At 37.6% G+C, this 21,371-nt stretch overlaps 1 protein-coding gene across 1 annotated transcript in view; it reads left to right on the top strand.

Annotated features, from left to right (window-relative positions):
• The window catches only part of C8A (complement C8 alpha chain), an 85,355-nt gene that overhangs the window by 22,750 nt on the left and 41,234 nt on the right, over positions 1–21,371 (top strand). The window contains exons 4-7 of the mRNA XM_074221338.1: positions 1,606–1,753; positions 2,962–3,145; positions 4,483–4,677; positions 9,034–9,274. Of these exons, the coding sequence (XP_074077439.1) occupies positions 1,606–1,753; positions 2,962–3,145; positions 4,483–4,677; positions 9,034–9,274 (768 nt within the window). The remainder of the gene's footprint in view (positions 1–1,605; positions 1,754–2,961; positions 3,146–4,482; positions 4,678–9,033; positions 9,275–21,371) is intronic.

The following is a 21,371-nucleotide window of genomic DNA, read 5'->3' as shown; positions in this document are numbered from 1 at the left end:
TTATCTAATCACATCTTTAATGTATGATATGTGTGATGATAATTGTTTATACCCAAGTATAAAACTTTACATTTATTCCCATGGAGTTTCATCATAATAACTTTGGGTACAATGACCTGTTCTGTCAAGAGCCTTTGGAATTCATCACTGTACAAGTTATCCATCCCAGTTATTTATCACCTGCAAATTTCAACAAGATAATACCCATGCCTTGTACAAGTCATTGTTAAACACTGCTCCCAGCACAGATCCCTGAGGTCCTTCACTAGAGACTTCTTACAAGGTTGACAAGGAAATATTGACAACTACATTTTTTTGTTGTTGTTTTTTAGGATTTTGCAAGGCAAATGGGGTTAAGTGGCTTGCCCAAGACCACACAGCTATGCAATAATTAAGTTTCTGAGGTCAGATTTGAACTCAGGTACTCCTGACTCCAGGGCCAGTGCTCTATCCACTACACCACCTAGCAGCCCCTGACAGCTACTTTTTGAAGGAAGCCAAACTCAATTCTGATTCACTTATAATTTTATCATTTCTTCTACAACCTTTTCCAAGAAAAGCAGAAATGTGGAAGTTTTCTTGGTTGATATAATCAAAAAATTCATAACAATCAAAGCTGTCCAAAATTTTCATTTGTATTACCATTGCCTTGAGCAAATAAATTCCTATTGTATGAAAAAATTAATGAATGAAAGCTGAAGTGAATTGTATTAAGAGGCAATGGATTCTCTCTCACTGAAGTTCAAACAAAAACCACAAGTGAGAAAAATCTCACAAAGAATTATTGACCACCCTTTAGTTGAACTAGACGGTCCCTGGGGTCCTTTCTAGCTCTAAGATCCCAAACTTCTGGTCATCCCAACAAGTCGGACTCTCTCCCTTAGATTTTATAGAGCTCTATCGGTGTCTTTCTATTGCATCCATCTCAGTGTTATGTGAGTGAGATGGACTGGCATCTCTGACTTACCTTTTGTCTGTGTTATCTTGGTATGTTCTTATTCTATTTGATTCTTATTTGAGTGATATGTATTTGCACCATCACCACCAACCCCATAATCAGTCCCACCTTACTAGATTATTAGCTCTTGGGGTCAGCTACCCCGTGCTATTTACCTTTTGATTCTTTAATCCCTAGCAGAACACACACACACACACACACACACACACACACACACACACACGCTAAATACACAGCATGGGGTGAATGTCACAGACAACATCAAGCACTGAGGACCTATAACTTCTGGTGTGTGGAAATCCTCCTGATGCAACTTGCAACCCACTTATGCCTTGCTAAATGAATTTTAATTGTCCAGAATCAGAGAGGTTAAGATCTTTGCTTGTGGCCAAAAGACAGCTATGTCCCTTTCCAACTTTGTCTCTCCTATGATACTTTCCTTTCTCATAACCATATACATTGGCCAATTCTGCATCTTAAATCTGAATTCTATCTATGATTGTTCTTATGAAACCAGGACAACTAAGAGGTCTTCAGGCTTTCCAGATGCTTGCTTTTTTCCTCTCATAGTAGATAGATGAGTACTCATGGAATCATTTGTTGGCTTTTACTAAAGAAGGGGCTACCCCATGACCCATATTTTTCAGGCCGTTGCATCAAGCGCCGCCTTCTATGCAATGGAGACAGAGACTGTAATGACGGGTCTGATGAGGAGGGCTGTGAAGATGCTGGGATCCTTAAAAATGATTGCCTGGAATTCAACCCCATCCCTGGATCAGAAGAGGCAGCCAAAGGGTAAGTAATGCTTGCAACCTAACTACGACATATTAGACTGTTGTCAAGTATGCTTTCTTCCCTGGGCCTTTGGGTTAAAGGGGTCCTCACCACTAGTGCTGGGGGGAGAAGCTGATCAATGTGGCCAAATGAATGTTACAGTTGAGGGAACAGGGAGAGATTATGCATGATTCAAACACAGGGGCTTAGGTTCTGCAAAAGTGGACTATGGGGCAGCTATGATACACATAGCAGGCATCATGATCTAATACAATCATGCATTTCCATAATAATAATAATATATATTTATAAACATATATTATCCCAGGTAATAAGGGTGCTTTACTGATATTATCTCTGTAACTTCAACCCATGCATTAGATGAGAGGGAAATCTTTATAAAATGGCAAACAGTCAGACACGTGGGAAGAAATCCTAACATTTAGAACTTAAAAGAACTTTGAAGATTATATCATCTAAACCTATAATAAGTCATGCAGGCTAAAAGGAGAGAATCTTGAGCTTGGAGTGAGAGAAATATGGATTCAGATTCTGTTTTAGATCCTTCCAAGCTATATGACCCTCAGGATGTCACAACTCACATTTAGAAAATGCATTTAGCCTTGGGACAAACATTATATACATTACAAATATAATTATATTAAGAATTGACATAGCTCTTTAAAGTATATAAAACACTTTAAACATGCTATCTTTGAATTTCACAACACTGACATGGAATCTATTATTATCTCTCTTTTTAAAATTAAGAAACTGAGACTGGGAGATTAAGTGAACTGTATGGGGTCACATAGCTGGCAAATGTCTAAAAGAGATTTGAACTCTGACCTTCCTGACTTTGAATTTATCCATAGTTGTCTCTTACTTGCTGACCCTCCATTTTTTCCTTTCTAAAATATAATGTTATCAAATTTGTATTTATATATAACATTTTCTATATTATAATTATAATGTCATATATATATATATAATGTTATAATGATACTTCCATCAAAGGCTAGTTGTTAGGATCAAATGAGAAAATGTATGAAAACTCTTTGCATATATTAAATGATCATGTCAATGTCCCTTCTAGCTCTAACAGTTCCTTTCAGGTCTCATGTAAGATTAGACCTTTGACTGGGATGCTGACAGTATTTTGTTTGGGGAAAAATATGAAGCATCAGACTATACAGATTGAAATACTGAATGATGCCTTCTCCTTATAGATTTAACATTCTGACCCAAGAAAAAAGGTTGAATGTGTATGATCCTACATACTTTGGAGGCAGGTGTGAACGTGTCTACAATGAAAACTGGAAGTCCCTCAGATATGATGCTATTTGTGAGAATCTTGATTATGATGAGAAGTATTTCCGTAGACCTTACAACTTCATCAAATACCAATTTGAGGTAAGGAAGCAGGATGGGAAATAATGACAAGGGTGATGATGATGATGATGATGATGATGATGTAGCTGTCACCTAGGGGTGAGAGTTTCAAAGAAGCAACTTTAGATATGACTTTAGGAAAGAAAACATTCTTATAATTAAAATCAATTAAAACAAGAATGGGTTGTCAAATATAGCAAAAAATACGAATTAAGCACTTTATTCTTTTTGTTAGATTTTAGGGTAGAGGCTACAAATACAAAGAGAAGTAAAAAAAAATCTTGACCTCAAAAAGCTGGCATTCTAAAAGATGTTAATACATATATATATATATATATATATATATATATATATATATATATATATATACATATATATGAAATGGAAGTATATTGAGAAGTTTGAACAAGCTTTAGGAGATCACCAGTTCTCTAACACTGAAGGTCTTTGAATAGAAGTCAGATGATTCAGGTCTTACTCTGGGTCAATTATTGTGATAGAAATTGGAGGTTTTAAAAAAGCCAGAAAACAGTCCCTTCTCTCATTTAGTTTTCTAGAAGATGGAAGCCTCATACATAGGGGGATAGTGACCAGGGAAATTTACAGGGATGATAAGTCGGGCCATAGGGATTAGAGTCACATACTTTCCAGGAACAAGGGGCAGATTTGTTTTGATCGTGGTTAGAGAACCGGAAAATCAGATGTAGAAAAGAGACTGCAGAGTGCTGAGAAGATGGCTGGGGGAGTAGGGAGTAAAATGGGCCTGGCTGATTGCAAATTCATTTTCTTCATGTCCTCTAATTCCAGTCAAACTGACCTAAATAGAGCTATACCTCATCTCCCACCTCTATGCTTGTGAAGGCTGTCTTTGCTGATACCTCCAGTCATTAGTGTCCACCAAATTGTTCTGCATTTACTTGGGATCATAGAAACATAGATTTAGATGGGTAAGGGATCTTAGAAGACATTTACTCTAATCCCTTTGTTTTACAAATGAGGATACTGAGGCTTAGAAAGGAACTGTGCCTATCCCAGGATCACACAGCTAATAAGTTAATAACCCAGAAGGGTTGCAATTTGAATCTGGGTCTCTCTGACTCCAAATTTGATGCTTTTTCCTATTCTATGCTGCCCCTCATACTTATCTGTGCACATGTTTTCCATTAGTACAAGCCACTTGGAGGGTAGAAACTTTTATTTTGTCTCTGAATCTTAGAACAAAGCTCAGGGCCTGGCACATCACAAGTTCTTAATACATGTACTGAACTGAATTGAATCTAATTGAATCAAATTGAATACCGTCAAGTGGATGCTTTGAGTGTTGCTTGTCACTAGTGTTTGTTTTCCTTTTCTTTCAGACCCTGGCCCAATATGATTTCCATTCAGAATTTTACAGTAGCATTGAAGAGCTAACCAAGGGCCTCCATAAGGCCAAATTCAGTTCTACTAGTGTCTCCATTGGCATTCCCATCTACTCTGTAATCCTGGGTGTGGGATTCTCCTGGTCATCTGGAAAAGATTCCCTGAAGAATGTGACTGAGTATACAGATAAGGTCGGTTTTCAGACCGTCAGGTCATGGTCTCTTCATTGCTAGCCTTCATTTGGGACTTGTATTCACATATTACCTTAATTGCATTTAAAAAAACCTACAGTAGTGATTGTCCCTTAATTTGCTCATGTAATTGGAAATGTTTGATTAACTGTAATCCTGTTTGTTTTTCTTATTACACTTCTGTACTCCAAATCATCATGATGGGAATAATTGAGTTACAAGAATAAGAATTCATGCCTTCTCCCCTCCCCAGTCCCCAATCCCTTCCTAGTTCACTGATGAATGAAGTCAATTAATGAGTGCTTGGAATGATAAGGCAGTCACTGGAAGGAGCATTGGACCAAGAGTTAAGAGACCTGGGTTTGAGTCTTAACTCTGACCCTTCTTCCCTGTGTGATCATGGAAAAATCACCTCCCCTCTCAGGGGTTTAAATGAGGAGAGGGGACCAGATGAGCTATAGTCCCTCCATGACCTAAATCCTATTATCCTGTCTTAGATTATCTATTGACTTATACTCTTTCTCTGTGTATCTGGAAGGCAGAGATTGTTTCATTTTCACCGCTGTATTCCCATCACTTAACACAGTACGTAAAATATAGCAGCAACACAAACTAGAAGTGTTTATTGAATGCCTACTCTGCCAATCACTCTGCTGGGGACTGGACATTCAAAGGCAAGAAGCTTCCATTCTGTTAGGGGAGATGATAGCTGTCTGCCATTTTACTAAAGGAGAAAACTTACCTTGCTTTCCCCTCCATTTAAAAAAAATCGGTTTGCTTCTGTTTTGTCCTCTTTTTATTCTTTCTTCTCAAGCATTGAATGGCAGGGGAAATGCTACTATGAGTAGGAAGACAGGGGTTCTAGATTCTACAGAAAATAACTATTATTTCTGTAGATAATGCCTTTAAGTTTGTCAATAAGCTAATTTTCTCATTTGAGTCTCATAATATTTCTGTAGGATAGATGCTGCAAGTATTTTACAAGTTTTTTACATATGAGGAAACTGAGGCTAAGTACTTTGTTCTTGAACATGTAACTAGTCAATGTCAGATGCAGAATTTGAACCCAGACCCTCCTAACAGTATCTAGCATCTTGCCAACGATGTCCCATGGTCCCCTAACTAAGTAGCTTTGTGGGACTCGGATAAATCTTTTACCTTTTCTGAATTTCTGTTTCCTTTTTTTTTGAAGTGAGGTAATGGGATCAGATTCTCTTTAAATTCTTTCTATTTCAATGTTCTAAGTTTTATGTTCTAATATACATTTTAGATCTATCATGAAAAGTTTTAACAGAGTAAAAGAGTCTTAATCATTAAGGAACTCAGATTATCTCTAATCTAAACATTCCTGAGTAAAAATGGCCTTCTGTAACATTCCCGATAAGTGTCCATACAGTTTGTGCCTAAAGATCTCCAGTGATGGGAAACTCAAGTTTCTACAAATTCAGCCCATTTGACTTTTGGACAGCCCTCAGTATTGAGACATTTTGACCCCTCCACCTTTATTTTCTTTATTCTACTTTCCACGCACAGCTTTGCCCTTTGTGGTTTAAGCAGAATAAATATGACCCCCTTTCAGTAGCATAACTCTTAGGTCTCTGAAGATAACTATGATATCTCACCCAAATCTTCTTTTCTTAAATCTGAGCATCTCTAATTTCTTCAAACCATTTCCAAATTCATCATTTGTAGAAATTTATGCATAAGTAATTTTCAAGTCTTAAAGCACCAAAAAGGTCAGTTATATTCCTCAAATTAATGTACAATTCATATGCATGTGTGTACATATAAATATGCAACATGTGGATAGAAACATACATGTACACACTTACATACATACATATATATCCATGGTTTAGTACAAATGAAGAGAGAGCTACTTCCCTAATCAGGAAGGTCAGTATTAAAGTTCTAGTCCTCAAATACTGGCTATGTGACTATGGACAAGTCATGGAAACTCACTTTGTTTTTAATATGCAAAGTTGTAGAGTAGGTGCCAATCTTTATTGGTCGGAGGAATGTCCAGATTAGAAGTTCCTTATACCATGAAAACACAGATTTGGTTTAAAATGTTTAGTGACAGGGTCAAATGAGAAAGGAGGGTCTTCTGTTTTTGAAACACCCATATTGATTTTTAGTAATGTGATCTAAGGAGAGTCAGCACCCTGGAGAGGCATCTAGATAATCAGAGCCAGAAGGGATGTTAGGAAACTTGATCCAAACCCTTCATGATCCAGAAGAGGAAAGTATGAAGCAGGAATACTGGGTCAGGCCTATTTGAATGGGAAGATCATCTTGGGGAATCATGGGGAACCTTTTCTGGAAACTCTCCATGGCAGATATGGCTTTAAAATGGAAAAGGGAGTGGATGAGGAAGAAGCACCTTGGATGCTTAGCCTGTATGGGGTTGAAGTCACTTGGCAACCATTCCAAGGTTCTTTGGGAGGGAAGGTAGAAAGTGGGGAATCCTAGAGCACTTCTGAGGGTGTAAAAGTTTTAAGAACTTTAAGGATATCTAAATTTTGATGTTCAGGGCATTCCTTTCACTGACCTAGACAGCAAACCTCCCAGAACTCTCTTTAGATGGACCTCAAGAGGCTTGTGGCCAAATTAGTCAACCTGGTGATGAGCCTTTCTGAGCTTAGCTCAGTTGGTCAGAAGATGAGGAGATTGAGACCTTGGCGGGTTGAGTCATTTGCCCATGGTCATCTAGTTACTAATCATTCAGGGTAGGACTTGAACCTATCTCTTTTGGCTCCAAAGAGTATTTTTTCTATTGTATCACAACCCATTGATCACTTATTACTTATTAAGAAACTATAATGTGCCAGGTACTGTGCTGGCCTCTTGGAAATGAAGACAAAGATGAAATATTCCTTGCCCTCAGAAAGCTTACAAACTCACCAAGAGAAAAAAATCTGCATATGTCTGGGTATATACAAAGTTACTACAATGAAATGGGGAGATTGGCACTAGTAGCTGGAGGGAATTGGAAAGAATCATGAAAGGAGCTTAAAATTGGGCTGAACTTTGGAGAATACTTGGAAAGCTAAGGAAGGCATGCCGTCCCCAAGTGTGGTGAGAGCCAGTGAGAAGGCAAGGAGGTAGAAGACTGAGGAATAGCAAGAAGCCTCTGGTATTTCTGGTACCATGGAGAGCACATGAAATAAGATGAGGCTGGAAATAAAGGAAAGAATCAGTTACAAATAGATCTAGATTCACCAGAGAGAAGTTTATATTTGAACCTGGTGGTGATAAACAGCCAGTGGAATGTACTGAATAGGGGATGACATGGTGAGATCTGTGCTTAAGAAAAATCCCTTTGGCAGCAGATGGCAAAATAAACTGGAGATGGGAGAGACTTCAGGTAGGGAAACCAATTAAGAGGCTATTACAATGGTCCAGGGGTGAGGTGATGAGGGTTAGAAGCTTACAATTTAATACCTATTATATTGGAAATAACCACAGTTATTGAAGTGAAAGGAAAGAACTAGAAATTCATAAATAGAAGAGTTAAACACATAATACCAGGATCTTTTACTCAAATAAATCACATTTATTAGCATTTTAAGGTTTGTGAATATTATCTTTTTATTCTCAAATATTATCTCTTTTAATTCTCAGAAGAACCTGAGAGGTATGTACTATGACTATGGCCATTTTACATAAGGAAACTGAAGTCCAGAAGGTTAGCTTTGTTCAAGGTCACATAGAAAATGTCTGAGGCAGGATTTGAAGTCAGGTCTTCCTCATTCCAGGTCCAGTGCTCTATCCATTATGACTCAAAAACTATGCCATTTGCCACTCCAAAGTATCATTGTGTGGAGTGGAGTAGGAGTTTAAAGACCTGTTATAATACTTTCACAAAGTCACAGATCTTAGAGCTGGAAGAAACTCTAAGATAGCATCTACTCCTACTGCCCCTTTATATAGATGAGGAAACTGAGTCTCATGGAGGTTAAATGACTTACCCAAGGTCACATAGAACTTAATCAAAAGTTTCCTGGGGGGGTGGCTAGGTGGTGTTGTGGATACAGCACCGGCCCTGGAGTCAGGAGGACCTGAGTTCAAATCCAGTCTCAGACACTTAATAATTACCTAGCTGTGTGGCCTTGGGCAAGCCATTTAACCCCATTTGCCTTGCAAAAAAAAACCTTAAAAAATGTTTCCTGACTCCATTGTACCCCACTGCCTTTCCACTTCTTGTATTTTTTCTCTCCTCACCCCCAGCACCCGTAATAGTTTGATGGACACAGTAGGTGTTCAGTCAATGTTCATTGAGTAAACTCAGGTAATATGCTACCATGCGAAACATCCCAATTTATCTCTTTCTTCCTCCTCTCTCTTTGTTGGTAGCAATATAGCTTCATTCGAATCTCCTCAAAAGCTCAGACTGCTCATTTCAGGATGAGGAGAGATGACATTGTCCTGGATGAAGATATACTTCAAGCCATCATGGAACTCCCTGACCAGTATGATTATGGCATGTATGCCAAATTTATCAATGACTATGGCACCCATTACATCACCTCTGGAGTCATGGGAGGCATTGCAGAATTTATTTTAGTCATCAACAAAGAAGTCATGAAAGCAAAAAGTGAGTAATCCAGGAAGTAGGGCCCATGGAGAGTATGACGATTATGTGTGAATATAGTAGGGTTTTTGGATTTTACTTATTAAAACCAAGGGGAAAATTCCAACATGCAAATGCATGAAGTGTATGACACACCCCTTGAAGCTAAGGATAGGCTTTACATTTTGGAGAAACACTGAAATTTAGACTTAATTTTGGATCCCCACACAGTAGCCACATGTGTCCCCCTCTCGCCAATCATACAATGACCCTGCTTCAGTTTGTCTTCTCTCACCTGCTCTATTGAGGAGTCCCTTAGCTCTTCTCCTTGTTGCTGACTTCTCCCATCTCATCAGTCCTTCATACAGCTGCCAAAATGAGGCTTTCTAAAGCACAGGACTGATTGTGATATGCTTTAGATTCTTCAGGGGTTCCTTATAAGCACTAGGATAAATTAGAAACTCCTTAGCATAAATTTAAAACTGAGTCAGACTCCATCCTCCCTTTTCTGATATTTTTCATTATTTAGGTGACTCAGTGAATAGAGCAATGGACTGGGAATCAGGAAGACCTGAGTTCAAATCTAGCCTCAATACTAACTATCTGTGTGACCTTGGGCAAGTCACTTAACCCTGCTTACCTCAATTATTTCATCTGTAAATGAGATGGATAAGGAAATGGCAAACCTCTGTAGTATTACTGCCAAGAAAACTTTATGACTGAAAAACAATTGTCCAACAGCTCAGAGTTGTAAGGATCTTATTTGATAATAGACGGTATCCCAAAAGTCGGTGTAATTTTAAAATTTTAATAATATTTATGAGGTACTTTGAACACCATAAAGTGATGGGAAAATGTCAGTTGTGATTATTGTTATTACCTTCTTTCATGCACTCGCTGGCTCAATCAGACCATGCTGCTTGCCATTCTCATCTCTCTAGTTTTTCATGGGCTCTTTTCCAGAATTCACGAAGTAAACCCACTCATCTCAATTTTCTGGAGTCCCTTGGTTATTTCAAGGCTCAACATAAGTGCCTCCTCTTCAGATAAGCTATTTCCCATACTCCTAGGGCACCGTGTTTTCCTCCTTCTCAAATTATATTTCCTTTTCTTTCCCTACTGTTTTAAACCTCGAACATAATATAATCTCTTTGAGGAAGGGATTCTTTTATATAAGTCTTTCTATCCCCTGTCCCTGGCATACTGCCTGATACATGTATAATTAATACTTGTTGAATGAATGAGCCCTCCCCTCACTCACTATTTGTTTACTTATTCCTCCCCCCCCCCGCAATTCATTTTCATGATCTCTGTTTACTAGAATTTGTCTTCAATATCTGAAGTCTTTTCTTCAATCACTGAAATGCAAACTCCTTATGAGTAGGAATTAGTTGATTAATAGACTTGTATTTAAAGTGACTACCTCTCTATCTGGCACATAGGGGAATAGGGAGTGACCCTGTAACTTCACTGGCAAAGGGAACTCCTGGAGAAGGACCTTCTTCTACCAATGAGACTGATTAATTGTATTCCTTTCTCTGAGTTGTTTCCCTTCCACAGAATCTCTCCTCTGTTCATCTAAATATCCTTTTTTCTTTTATTTATCTTTTTCAGTATTCATCTATGTATTCATTTATTCATTTATGATATTCTTTATAAAAAAACAACCTTGAGTTCCAAATTCTCTCCCCCTCTCCAGAGCTTTACCCTTCTTCCATTGATAAGACAAGCATTTCTACATGTGAAATCACCATTTCCACATTAACTATGTTGCAAACAATGAAATGGAGAAAAATAAAGTGAAAACATATACTTAAATCTGCACTCAGTCCATCAGTTATCTCTCTGGAGGTGAAAAGTATTTTTCATCATAGTTCTTTTGAAATTGTCTTAAATCATAGTATTGATTAGATACCCATCATTCACAGTTGATCATTTTACAATATTACTGTTACTGTATACAATATTCTTCTGGTTTTGCTCACTTAACTTTGCATCAGTTCATAGAAATCTTCCTTGATTTTCTACCACCCTCCATCATTTCTCACAGCACAATAGTATCCAATGACAATCATGTACCACAATTTGTTCAGCAATTTACTAATTGATGGACATCTCCCCAAATTTCCAGTTCTTTGCCAAAACAAAAAATAACCAATTTGAATATTTGTATACATGTGAGTACTTTTCCCTTTTCTTTGTTCTTTTTGGGACACAGATCTAATATATTGTTGGGTAAAGGTTATTCACATTTTAATAGCCCTTTGGACATTAATCCAAATTATTCTCTTGAATGATTGGACCAGTTTATACTTCCATCAAAAATGCATTAATGTGGGACAACTAAGTGGTGCAGTGGATAGAGCACTGACCCTGGAGTTAGGAGTATTTGAGTTCAAATCCGGCCTCAGACACTTAAAAATTACCTAGCTGTGTGACCTTAGGCAAGTCACTTAACCCCATTGCCTTAAAAATAAAAAAAATAAGTAAATAAAAATGTATTAATGTTCTTATTTTCCACATTCCCTCCAGGATTTGTCAGGTACCTTTTTTTTGTCATCATCCAACCTGAGAAGTGTGAGGTGATATCTTAGAATTGTTTCAGTTTAATTTCTTTAGGAAAAAATGATTTACTTTTATGTGATTTTTCCATGTGATTATTGATAGCTTTGACTTCTTCTTCTGAAAAGTGCCTGTTCATACCATTTATCAACTGAGCAATGATTCTTACTTTTATAAATTTGTTTCAGTTACCAGAAAGGAAGTGACTAAGGGTAGGGAGATCAGAGCTGAGACTCAAATGCAAGGCTCTGATTCCAAGTACAGTATTTTTTTCTACTCTAAGAACAGAGAATGCCAATCTAGAATCCTTCTGTGATTCCTATCCATTTCCTAATCTCCCAACCATCTAGTCCAGTGCAGGGGTATAGCAGGTACTTAGTGAATACTGGAATAGTCCAGAAGATAAGACAAGTCCAATGATGGGGCTTTCAGCGCCGTTCTCCCCACCACCACCCCCACCACCACCAAGGGGGACTTCTGCAGAGTCACTGGGTGAGTCCCTGGATCTGGGGACAGAGGATGAACCCCTTCTCTTTTCAGATTTTGCCTCTACTCTGCACAGTCAGACACTACAGATCCAACTGGGCCTCCAATTTGGTTAATATTTAAAAGGAGCTAAATAACAAATTGTCCCTGGGATAATTACCTCAGTCCTCTGTTAATAGAAAACCCTGTGTCGATAATGGGCCAATTTGCTGTTTGGGAAGAGCTGATTTTCTATAAATCCGGAAATTTCGTGCTGCTTTCCTATAAATATGGAAATGTGCTAATCATCACCTCATCTGCTTGAGACCGTTAATAAATCAGAATGTCATTTGCATATTAACCTGCAAAGAACAAAACACATCCACCTTCTTCCTTTTGATAAATAGAGCTTCAGCAGACTCTTCTGTCGCTCCTTTCGTTTCTCCTTTCCCACTCCATCTGGCTCTCTTTTCCCTGTTGGTCTCATCATCTCTATCTCTCTGTATCTCCCCCCGTTCAATGACTTTGTCTCTGGCATTCCCCTCCTTGTCTCTTTTATTCCCTTCTATGCTTCTCTTTTAAGATTTTTGTCCTTCCTCTTCTTCCTGACTCTTCATTTCCTTCCTTCCTTTTCCTCTTCCCTTTCCTCCTTCTTTTCTTTCTCCCTTCCTTTTCCCCCCTTTCCTTTTCCCATTTCCTTTTTCTTCTTTCCTTTTTCCTTTCTTCCTGCATTTTTCCCCTTTTCATTTTCCTTTTTTCCCTTCCTTTTCTTTGCTTCTTCCTTTCCTTTTTCTTTCCTGCTTCCTGCCTTCCTATGTGTCTCCCTCCTTACCTCCCCCCTTTCCTTTTCTTCTTTTAAAGGTTTTCTGTATCACTGTTTGTCTTCTTCTTGTCTCTCTTTGTTTCTTCCCTCTGTTTCAATGACTCTCTGTGTTTTTGACTCTCCTCCCTTTTTCTAACTTGCTTGTTCATTTTTCTCTGTCTACTTGTTTCTGTCCCCCCCCCCCCCCCATAATGTTCTCTGGCCTCAGTCCCAGTTTTTGTGTCTTTTGCCTTTATTTCTGCCTTTTTTCACTGTGTCTCTGTCTCTATTCTTTCTACCTCTTCTCTGTCTATGTGTCTCTGTCTTTCTATCTCTCTCTCTCTGTCTCTGTTTCTCCTTTCTCTGGGGAAAAAAAGAACCAATTCCCTGCCCCCACCTCCACAGTTGACTGGCTATAATAATATTTGTTGCATTTAATGACCTTTCCCCAAACCTTCCATAGGAATAGTGGATGTTTTCAATGTCCTTGTGCATTGCCCTCTTCACTCCCCCAGCCTGCTTTGCTGCTGCCCCCACTTCCCAGTTTGGCTTTACCTTTGATTCCTCAAAGGCTGGGCCTAGGCATAGAAATATTGAAAGCAAAAAGCATCCCTTGGCTCTGGGGAAATGTTTTGTCCTTGGGCTAGCATCAGATCCTCCGTGGTTTTGTCCCCGAGGATGCATGAGAGACTCTTTTCTTTTAATGCATCTTTTACACAAAGCATTTCCCCTAAAATACAGAGGGAAAGTGCAGAACAGAAGCCAAGGGAAGGGTCTTGATTCATGTTAGGCAGCTGTAGACTTCAGTGACAGTAGAACACGTCCTCAATATTTTGAATGACAGTTTCCTTTTTTTTTTAATCTATAGGAATCAGCAAGGGGTCTGGTATTAAGGGGTGGGCTTTCCCCCCCTTTTAAAGGTTTTATCAGAAGAAGAATATTGGAGAAGCTCCCACCTTAACTGTCATAGAAATCATATAATAACAAAAAGAGAGATTGTATAAAGAATTCAAAGGAATCTTAGAACAGGGAATATCAGGCCTGTAAATATCTTAGAACCAGGAATTATAGAATTGGGAGAGATTTCAGAATACAGACAGGCAGAGCTAGAAGGACCTGGGAAAGGTATTTTCTTTATAAACCCCATCATTTTCCAAGGGAACAGTTAAGGATGAGAGAGATAAAATACTTTTGTTAAAAGTCATCCAGGAAATTGGGGGTTGCCAGTCAAACTGAGGACTCTTGACATCTAGGCCCAAGCTCTTATCTTAGAACAGGTGCTCTCTGAGATTTTCACACTGTCCCTGACTCTATTCTTTTAGCCTGGAAGATCCTGGAATCTGCCTAAGCCTTCCTTCTCATGATTACACAGTGCAATCATAGGGAAGGAGATTCTAGTTATAGGCAGGGCTGTACTAGGGGACTGTCCAATCTTGTGATTTCAGTGATTCTAAAGGATCATCAATGGTGCCACCCAAAAGCATTCATTTTCATTAGAATTATCCCCTATTGCTTAAAATGATGGTTTATTGTTCAAATTCATTACTGAAGAAAATGACAATTTAAAAAATCATCAAAATTCATGATCTTTCTCTAAGATTTAACCTGGAAAGTCTGGGGAGGGGGTTCAATCTCCAATCCATACCTTCCCTATAGCATAACATAAACCTGAATTAGGAAAAAAATTATTATTTAAATAATATTCCATACTTACATATTTAATATTTACAAAGATTCTGTCTTTGGAAGCTTTGTGAGGTAGGTAGAAAAGAGATAAACATCTCTGCTTTGAATTTCTTTTTTATTATAAATTAAGGTACAAAATATCTATTTTTCCAAAAACAATACCTGGGCTCATATTAGTCAAGGAATAACACATTTTTGAACTGAGATGATAATTCCCATGCCATCTGCCATTTTCACATCACATTTGGTTAATCATCCTTGGTTCTGGATGTCATTTTTCAGGAATGAAATAAGTCATATCTACATTGATCAGAGAAGGGAAGGAGGTATTCCCAAGGTTCTGGAGATCATGGCATCTAAAGGGCAATTAAGAAGCACAAGTTATTTAGCCAAAAGAGTGAGTTTGGGGGAACAAATTAGACAATGGGGAAATCTATGGAATGGGAATTGAACTTTCCACACTTTCATGTTTAAATCCCAGAGAGGTCATGAATTTTGATGATTTTTTTAAAAATTGTCAATTTCTTCAATAATGAATATAAACAATAAACCATTATTTTTGAGCAATGTTCCATCAGGTTTTAGGAAAATATGAGAGAGAAGTGGGGGGAAAGGAGAGAGTATTGATAAATAGGGATATTGAATGTGGGTTGGAGAAATCCTTCTTTGTACCTACTGATTCATTGATCACAAATTCCTTGGGATCAGACCAAAGACTTCATGGAAGCTATCTTCAAATACCTGAAAGACTACCTTGTGGAAGAGTAATATTGGGCTAGAGGAAAATAGAATGGACTACTTAGTGGTGTAATAAGTTTCCCTTCTCAGGATCTCTTCAAATCAGTCCCAGATACCATGCTTCTATTTATTCGACCAAAGACAGGATTAACTTTTGTGGCTCCCATATCATACTGTCGACACAAAGTGAGCCTGCAGCTCGCTAAAACCCTTCAAATTATTTAGACAATATCTTTTTTCTAGCCATGGCCTCCCATCTTTGGCTCTTGAAATGGATTTTTTCAAACCCAAGTTTATGACTTAATATTTATCCTTGTTAAATGTCATCTTATTAGATTTAGGCTGAAGTTCTAGCCTTTTGAGATCTCATTTGGATGTCATTCATTAAGTGAGCTGTGACCAGTGGTTTTGCATAGCCTGAAAAGTTGATTCAATGAGCCATCTCTATTTTTTATTCAGGTTACTTGTAGATATTGGACACATAGGACCAAAGATAAATTCATGGAGAGGAATGCTCTTTCCAGATTGACATGAAAACAATGATTATATTTGGGTCAAACTATTCAATCAGTTCAGATCCACCTAATGATATTATTCCCTAGTCCATTTGTCACTAAATAACATTTTTGTTCAGTTATCTCTAGTACTAAAAAAAATGAGATGCGACGCCTACAATATATATGTATATTTGCTTATTTCTGAATTGCTGGCACATACTATAGAGAGGTATATGCATAATAAAACAAAAAGAGATATTAAAAAGGATACACTGAAGATGAAATACTCTTTGATCCTCAAGTCATCAGGTAGTCACTGGAATTTATTAAGTAAGGGAATGTCTGACTTACTTTAGGAAAATCACATTGGCAGCTAAGAGGAAGATAAATAGGAATAGGGAGAGACTTCAATTAAGGTCAATTAGGGGATTATTGCAAGAATCCAAGTAAGTGATGATGAGTCCTCAATGAAGTTGGTAACTGAGTGAGTGGAGAAAAGGGGGCAGATGGAATACATGTTGTATGGGCAGGAGCAAGAAATAATCACTGATTGAATATATCGATTTGGGGTGAAGGGAAAATGAAGAGTCCATGATGCCACAGAGATAGTGAAGACTTGGATGATCAGCAAAATATCTTCAACAACAGTTAGAAAATTTTGAAAATGAGTGGATTGACAGAGGGAGATGGTAACGTAATGAAATCTGAGACCTAGATCTTAAATCATCCATGTTTGTTCATGCTAGGCAACTCAGTTATACCAAAAATTAAAAGGGCAAAAGAATGGTAGGACTCTCACATACTGGTCATTTATTACAAATGCAGAACATGATTTCAAAGAGACACCTGACTGAGCCATAAAATTACAGGGAGGGGTGTAGCTTGAATGGGAGTCTGAAAGGCATCTGTGTCATTTTTGATGAGTAGGAGTTAGATTTGTTTCTAATTTCTAATTAGAAGCTGAAAAGTTGTATGCTTACATATCAGAGAGAAGGGGAGAAGGGGGAGTGTTGATAAATAAAGATAGTGAACTTGGGTTGGAGATTGTCCAGCAATTTGGGGAGGATAGGATACCATCCTTCTTTATACCTACTCATTGACTGATCACATATGCCTTGGGGTCACACCAAAGTTTTTATATTAAAAACCACTGATCAAATACACGTTTTCATATTTTTCCCAATAATAGTATGAGATACATTTTCAAATGCTTTGTTAGAATCTAGTGAGACAACATCTGAAGCATTCCTCATATCTGCCAGCTTCAAAATATGGCCATAAAGAAAATCAAGACTTCCATTCTCAAGGGAGTCATTCTTTCTCTTTGTGATGTTCACTTCTTTGAATTACTCAGGAAGTATCCCTTTGAGTCAAGTCAACAAACATTATAAAACTTACTATTGGTGCATAGAGAGGAAAAAACACAATGCATAGAGAGAAAAACATGATCCTTGCTTTCAAGGGGCTCATATTCTAATGGGGAAGACAATATGAAACAACTATGTGTAAATGAAAAACCTATAGGACATGTTGCAGATCTTTCTAGTTGGAGAAAATACATAAAGAGAAAATGCTAGCATTAAGGGACAGGAGAATTAGGTGAAGAAGAATAGCATTGGGGATACCCAAAGAAAACATACAAAGTGTCTTCTGTGAGAAACAGCCAGAAGACCAGGAACAAACATACAGGTTAATATGGAAATATTCATGTGTGTGTGTGTGTGTGTATGCATGTCCATATATACATATACCCTGAAATTCATAAAGATACACACATATGTCCACAGATGGAGTTTGAGAGGCAGATTTAAAGGAAGAAGGGAGACTTCAGTACCTTAGCAACAGCAGCAATGGGATCACCCTCTCCAACTCCACAAGGGACAAAATGAGTTGAGTTCAGAATTCAATGGCATAGGGCAACAAATAAAAGGAGAAAGAGAAGGGTAACATTGCAGCAGAGAAAGGAGAGATGAAGGGACATAGATTCCTAAGAAAGTTTAGAGGAGATAAAAGTTGCTACCAGTTGCATCAGCTTTTGCAAGGACTGAGGAAAGTTAAAAAAAAGGAAAAAATGTTTGATTTTTTCCCAACCTTCCTTCTCAGTAACATACTCTGTCTCCTTATTTATATTAATATTTCTGCTTATCTGAATTTTACTTAAGCTACAAAGAAAGCAGCATTTAATTAGGGATGAATGAATGTAAAATTTAATTGTGGTAGACAGTCAAATCTCTGTCCAAATGCTAGGAACTTTCCTTACTGGTGGCTTTAAGTTACTGTAATTGTTCTAACTTTGCTATAAATGACAGAAAAACAACAGAGAAGTAGACCCCCAGAACCTGAAAGGATATCATATTGTGAGGCAAATTAGATAGCGAAGAGAAGGCAGTGATGAGAGTCACCCATTTACACCTTCCAGAGCATTTATTTGTTTGCTACCATTAATATTACATATGTTAGAATTTTGCCAGTAAGAGAAGTTAAGCTCACTGATTTATAGATGGTAGAATAAGAATTGCTTTCTTTGTCCCTTCCTTTTCTAAATCTTTTTTCAAAAGAGAAAAAAAAATCTCCTTTCTTTTCTACTCTTGTAGCAACTTTCCCATTCTGCATGATCTTTCAAAGATCCCTAACAATTGTTCAGCAATCATATCCACCAGTTCCTTCAGTTCTTAACGTTAGAACTGATTTTGCCCAGATGAGTTATTCATGTTGAGCAGGTAACTTTAATGAGGGAATTTCCTTCTATCTTTTTAATTATCTTGAATGAATACTTCTTTTTAGCCATTTCCCCCCTTAATCTTTCCAATCCAAAGATGACTGTCCTTGGCAATAGAAAAATCAAAGCAAAAGAAAAATTGAGCAGCTCTGCCTTCCCTCTCTGGCCAGTGAGTATCCTTTCATCCACCTCGAGCAGTGGTATTAGCTCATCTTTGATTTTTCTTTTGCTGTTTCCTCCAACATGGATTTTTTTTAAAAAATCCTTTCCTTTTATGCTTTGCTTTCATGTCCAGATTTAGCTAATTCTGAGACTGTTCCCTGAAAAATAAATCAACATTATCTAATTTTAGAGTTGAAAATACTCCCAGTGTCCATCTAGTTTAATTTATAAATGAATAAGAATCCCAGATGCAGCATATGCAATAAGAAGGTAAGCTGATGTTGATATAGAGGACAGATACATTGACACCTTCTGGGAGCCACAGATGAGAGTTGGTATCCCTGCAAAGGTGGATGAACAGCTTTGCAAAGGACTTGGTGAGTCCTCACATAAGGAGTTTTAGTTCTCTTTGAACAACCTCTGCCTTACCTAGAAGTGATACCCCAGTAAAAACTATCTTAGCAGGGGTAAGCTAGGTTGATGCTTGTTGACATATCTCAAATCCATTGACGAGTTACAGGATTTCTAGCCCAAGCATGTCAAGAATTTTTCTTCTGAAATAAGCAGACAAGAAGAATTTGTTCCAACAACCATGAAGTTGACTGAAGCAGATGCTATGAAGCACCCAGAACTTGGTCAGACATCAAAGGTACCCAGGTCATCCACTATACCCTGGGGCATCACCAGTTGTTTTGATTTCTGTCTTGACACTAGACTTCAATGAGTCTGGAAGAGAGAGTGAGACCGATGACTTTGTGCAACTGGGCCAAACTTAATGCATATTATTCCATTGGTCCTCTTTGAAACAAAGATCAGATAAGTCATTGGTCTACTTAGATTTTTTTAAAGAAAGAAAAGTAGGGATATTTATAATGCATCTGTTCTATGATAGATATTATGCAAAGAGATTTTTACAAATATGTCTCATTTTAACCTCATAGCAACTCTTAGAGACAGGAGCTATTATCCTTATTTTACAATTAAGGAAAATGAGGCAGAAGGGGATTAAGGAACTTTTCCTGGATCACACAACCAGCAAGTATCTGGGGTCCAACTTGAACTGAGATGTTCCTGACTTGAATTGAATGAAGAGTCCATGATGAATTGAATCCTTCTATTCACTGTACAATCTAGCTGTCTCTAGGCACCGATAGAGATGACTAAAGAAAAAAGTGAGTCACTCAATCAGAAGCCATTGATTAAACAGCACACAGTGAGTCTGATTAGAGATATGAAGATCAAGCTAAATGGTCTTTGACCTATATTCTACCTGGGGAGATTCATCCTATGTAAAGATAGGATGTATGCACAAATCACAAAACACAAATGATAGGATTTGAGGTGGGGTGGGGGATGTGTACTAACTAGCAAGAGAAAAAATCAGGCAAGATCTCATTAGGACTGGTCCTTGAGCTGAGGCTTAAAGGACACTAGGGTGCAAAGTCATGGAGGTGAGGAGAAAGATTATTCTAGGTACAAAGCACAACTTGGATTACTGCAGAGAATATTACCTATGGAGAACAGTTAAGTCAGTTTGGCTAGAATAAGAAGTCATGAGGAGAAGAAATACACATTCAGACTGGAAAAATATTTTGGAGACAAAATTTTAGATTCTCAAATGTTAAACATGGTTTTGATTTTATCATACAGGCAATAGGGATCCAATGAAGTATTCTTTTTGTTTTTTTAATTATATGAATTATTTATTTATACATATATTCATTTATATAAATTATATATGCATATAAATTTTAATTATATAAATAATTATATGAAATTTTAATTATAGAAATATTTTATTTGCTTTCCAATTATATATAATGGGTTTTTTATACTAATCATTTTTTCAAGGTTTTGAATTTTATAATTTCCCCCCTTCCCTCACTTCTCTCCCCTCCCCCAACAGAAGGCAATCTGATGATCTTTACATTTGTTTACATGATATGCATAGAACAAATTGATGCATTGAGAAAAAATATCTACAAGGAAGAAAGAAAATATTAGAGATAGCAAAAATATGGACTACATTAGACAACTTTTTAAAAATTGAAGATAATAATCTTTGATCTTCCTTTAAACTATAGAATATCTTTCTCTGGATACAGATGGTATTCACTATCACAGATCCCCTAAAATCCCTGATTGTTGCACTGATGGAATGAGCAAGTCCATCAAGGTTGATCATCACCCCCATGTTGCTGTTAGGGTGTACAATGTTCTGGTTCTGCTCATCTTGCTCAGCATCAGTTCATGCAAATCCCTCCAGGCTTCTCTGAATCCCCATCCCTCCTGGTTTCTAATAGAACAATAGTGTTCCATGACATACATGTACCACAGTTTATTCAAAAATTCCCCAATTGATGAACATCCCCTTGATTTCCATTCAATGATTCTTGATAAGTCTTTTCAGTCATGTATTACTTGCTGTGAACCCATTTGGGGTTTTCTTGGCAAAGATGCTGGAGTAGTTTGCCATTTCCTTCTCCAGAT

This window comes from Macrotis lagotis, chromosome 2 (genome assembly GCF_037893015.1).
Source record: "Macrotis lagotis isolate mMagLag1 chromosome 2, bilby.v1.9.chrom.fasta, whole genome shotgun sequence".
NCBI classification, from domain to species: domain Eukaryota; kingdom Metazoa; phylum Chordata; class Mammalia; order Peramelemorphia; family Peramelidae; genus Macrotis; species Macrotis lagotis.
This window is presented reverse-complemented; position numbering and strand designations above follow the sequence as displayed.